At 46.4% G+C, this 2,245-nt stretch overlaps 1 protein-coding gene across 2 annotated transcripts; it reads right to left on the bottom strand.

The window, feature by feature from the left end:
• Positions 1 to 483: 483 nt before the first annotated feature.
• On the bottom strand, positions 484 to 1,477 carry H257_16811. Of its 2 annotated transcripts, none has more exons than XM_009845382.1 (5): positions 1,442 to 1,477; positions 1,304 to 1,391; positions 1,087 to 1,257; positions 865 to 1,043; positions 484 to 811 (listed from the first exon to the last, which is right to left on the bottom strand). In XM_009845382.1, the coding sequence occupies exons 3-5, from the start codon at positions 1,254 to 1,256 to the stop codon at positions 711 to 713; spliced, it is 450 nt and encodes a 149-aa protein (XP_009843684.1). In that variant the 5' UTR covers position 1,257; positions 1,304 to 1,391; positions 1,442 to 1,477; the 3' UTR covers positions 484 to 710. The 2 variants fall into 2 exon arrangements, with proteins under 2 accessions (XP_009843684.1, XP_009843685.1); XM_009845383.1 differs by having other exon boundaries at positions 914 to 1,043.
• Between the last annotated feature and the right edge of the window lie 768 nt (positions 1,478 to 2,245).

Below are 2,245 nucleotides of genomic sequence, written 5' to 3'. Positions count from 1 at the left end.
CGCCACCACAGTCCAGCACAAACGCGGTCCTGGCACGCCAGTGCCGTTTGCAGCTTTGCTGTCACTGTCACGAACGCAACTGTGAGACCGTCCACCGCTGCCGCAACTGCATGCCGCCGTCGTGGTGTTGATACAGGCATGTGTAGCCTACAGAAGAAAACTCAGTTCTGAGCTTTTAGTTAACAATTCAGAGTTCTACCCGTTGACGTTGCATATTCTCCAATCCCGTGTCGAGCCGTTAGAACTCACAGGTCGATCACTTCACATTTGTGATAAAACCATGGTACGTTTTAACGAAATCAATACATGTAAAATTATCAATACATGTAAAATTGTATGCAACCATAACTCAAACTCGGGACTGTAAAACAGTCGAATGTATGCGTCCACGTCATGGTGAAATTGCAAGCGATCACAACGTGACGCGCCAGCATGTTGGCCATACTGGCCATGCGCGACTTGCATGTCAAACATGTCAAGCCATTGTACACTTTTGATTTTGTATTTTCCTTTATTACAACATGGTGATACGTCGTTACTTTTCTCCTCTTTCCATAGTATTGCATCACAATTCTCACATTTCTCTCTCAAAGTCAGGCCTGGTATCAAAAGATACCGGTGCTTGGTCTCGTCGACCACGCCCAAGCAGAACGCGATAGCTGCTCGAAACTTGTGCGCGGCTTCGCGCCTGGCTCGAGAGATTGTCGGCGTTACCCTTGCTTCAGTGGCCATAGTCCAGGCCACTTGTAGCGGGGCGACATCCATGGTGGGCGCTGTCGAGGGTGTGGATGGCTGTGCAGGAGGCGCCATTCTATTTATGTGTCATATCATAGTCCAAGTCGCATGGTGTTATATTGCTCCAACCTTGCTTGGCTTGGCGTTTGGCCACTGGGATGGCGTGGTGTGAACCCACCTTGCTGCTGTGCCTCGTTATCGTGTGCACGTGCGCGATCGTCCGTCGAGCACTTGTCGCTGGTGTAAGGGCCAGCTCTTGTGGCATGGCGTCGATGGCCAATATTGAAGTCGAATGGGATGCAAACACACTATGAAGTGTTTGTTTGTCAAGTCCAATGGTGGCGAACATACCGTTGGTGCATATTGGCTCCTGGGTTCACATCCATGCTGGGGCGCATGGCTTCCGCTCTTGCCATCGGAATCGTCACTCGAGCACCCCCCATAGGCAGTCTTACTTCAAGCGGCGCGGTGCCTGGGACGGACACTGTGATAGGTGCACATGCACTTGTGGATGACATCATTCTATTCACGTGCCACGTCATGGTTGGTTGTAATATGGCGTCCATACCTGGCTGGAGGTCGTGGTTGTATAGGGTAGACGACAGGAGCTTCAAACACACGGTTCTCTTCGTTTTGGTTTGGCTGGGATATCCAACCTAAAATTAAAAAAGATGTGATGTACCGAGTACGGGGCTGGCTAACGAACCAACTGTTCCACAGCCAATGGTGATGAATGCCGCGGTGGTTGTCGAAAGGCAAGTGGTGCCTGGATCTGTAACCGTACGACGTTCGAAACGATATTCACCACGTATCAATTATTCTTGCATATTGGAACTGACATATTTGTAGGAACTCTGGCTTGTTCGTCACGGGTGTTTCAATCATTTATTCGGCAAATTGTAACCGCCATGTATGCCCCATATTGCTATTGGAAATGGCAAGGGAGTGCCATATTGGCATTGCAAAGAGCTGCAGAAGCATTCCTTGTGGAGCATTTTGAAGCCGCATACCGATGTACACTGCATCGCAATCGGCTGACTCTTACTGTCCAAGACACAGCTTTGCTTTTTCGACTCCAGCGACATCGTGATCAAGATCGTCCAGGACATAAAAAAAGAAATGTCGACTAAGATATCCACGTATAACAGGTTCATTGTGCGCTAAATGAACATATCAACATCACCATGATATTGAATTGCGTTTAGCTTAAGTAGTCAATAGTATTCACTACTACATACTAATTAGTAACGTCGCGGAGATTAATTTGATAGGGTTGAAATGAACAAACAACATACTAAAACATCACTTCATTTTAACATGTTGACTAACTTGGTGGTACTAAATTGATTGTTCTGGCTTATAATGAAATTGTGCATATTTGACCTTAACTTTGGGTTAACTTTAAATCAATTTACAGTACGATGTAGTTGTATTATGCATATTTACTGTATCCCATGGCGACTATAAGTCGAACATTCACACAGTTCGTGTTTACATATTATTAAATACT

Source organism: Aphanomyces astaci (genome assembly GCF_000520075.1).
Source record: "Aphanomyces astaci strain APO3 unplaced genomic scaffold supercont1.92, whole genome shotgun sequence".
NCBI classification, from domain to species: Eukaryota; Oomycota; class Saprolegniomycetes; order Saprolegniales; family Verrucalvaceae; genus Aphanomyces; species Aphanomyces astaci.
Note: the sequence above shows the minus strand (reverse complement) of the source record. Positions and strands in the feature narration are given on the sequence as shown.

What these genes read in the sequence shown, in the direction of transcription:
- H257_16811 (XM_009845382.1), bottom strand. Translation starts at nt 1,256, where the DNA reads ATGATGTCATCCACAAGTGCATGTGCACCTATCACAGTGTCCGTCCCA. An exon ending in GGAGCCAATATGCACCAACG is followed by an intron (nt 1,044 to 1,086) that starts GTATGTTCGCCA and finishes AACACTTCATAG; the next exon opens with TGTGTTTGCATCCCATTCGA. An exon ending in CAAACGCCAAGCCAAGCAAG is followed by an intron (nt 812 to 864) that starts GTTGGAGCAATA and finishes ACACATAAATAG; the next exon opens with AATGGCGCCTCCTGCACAGC.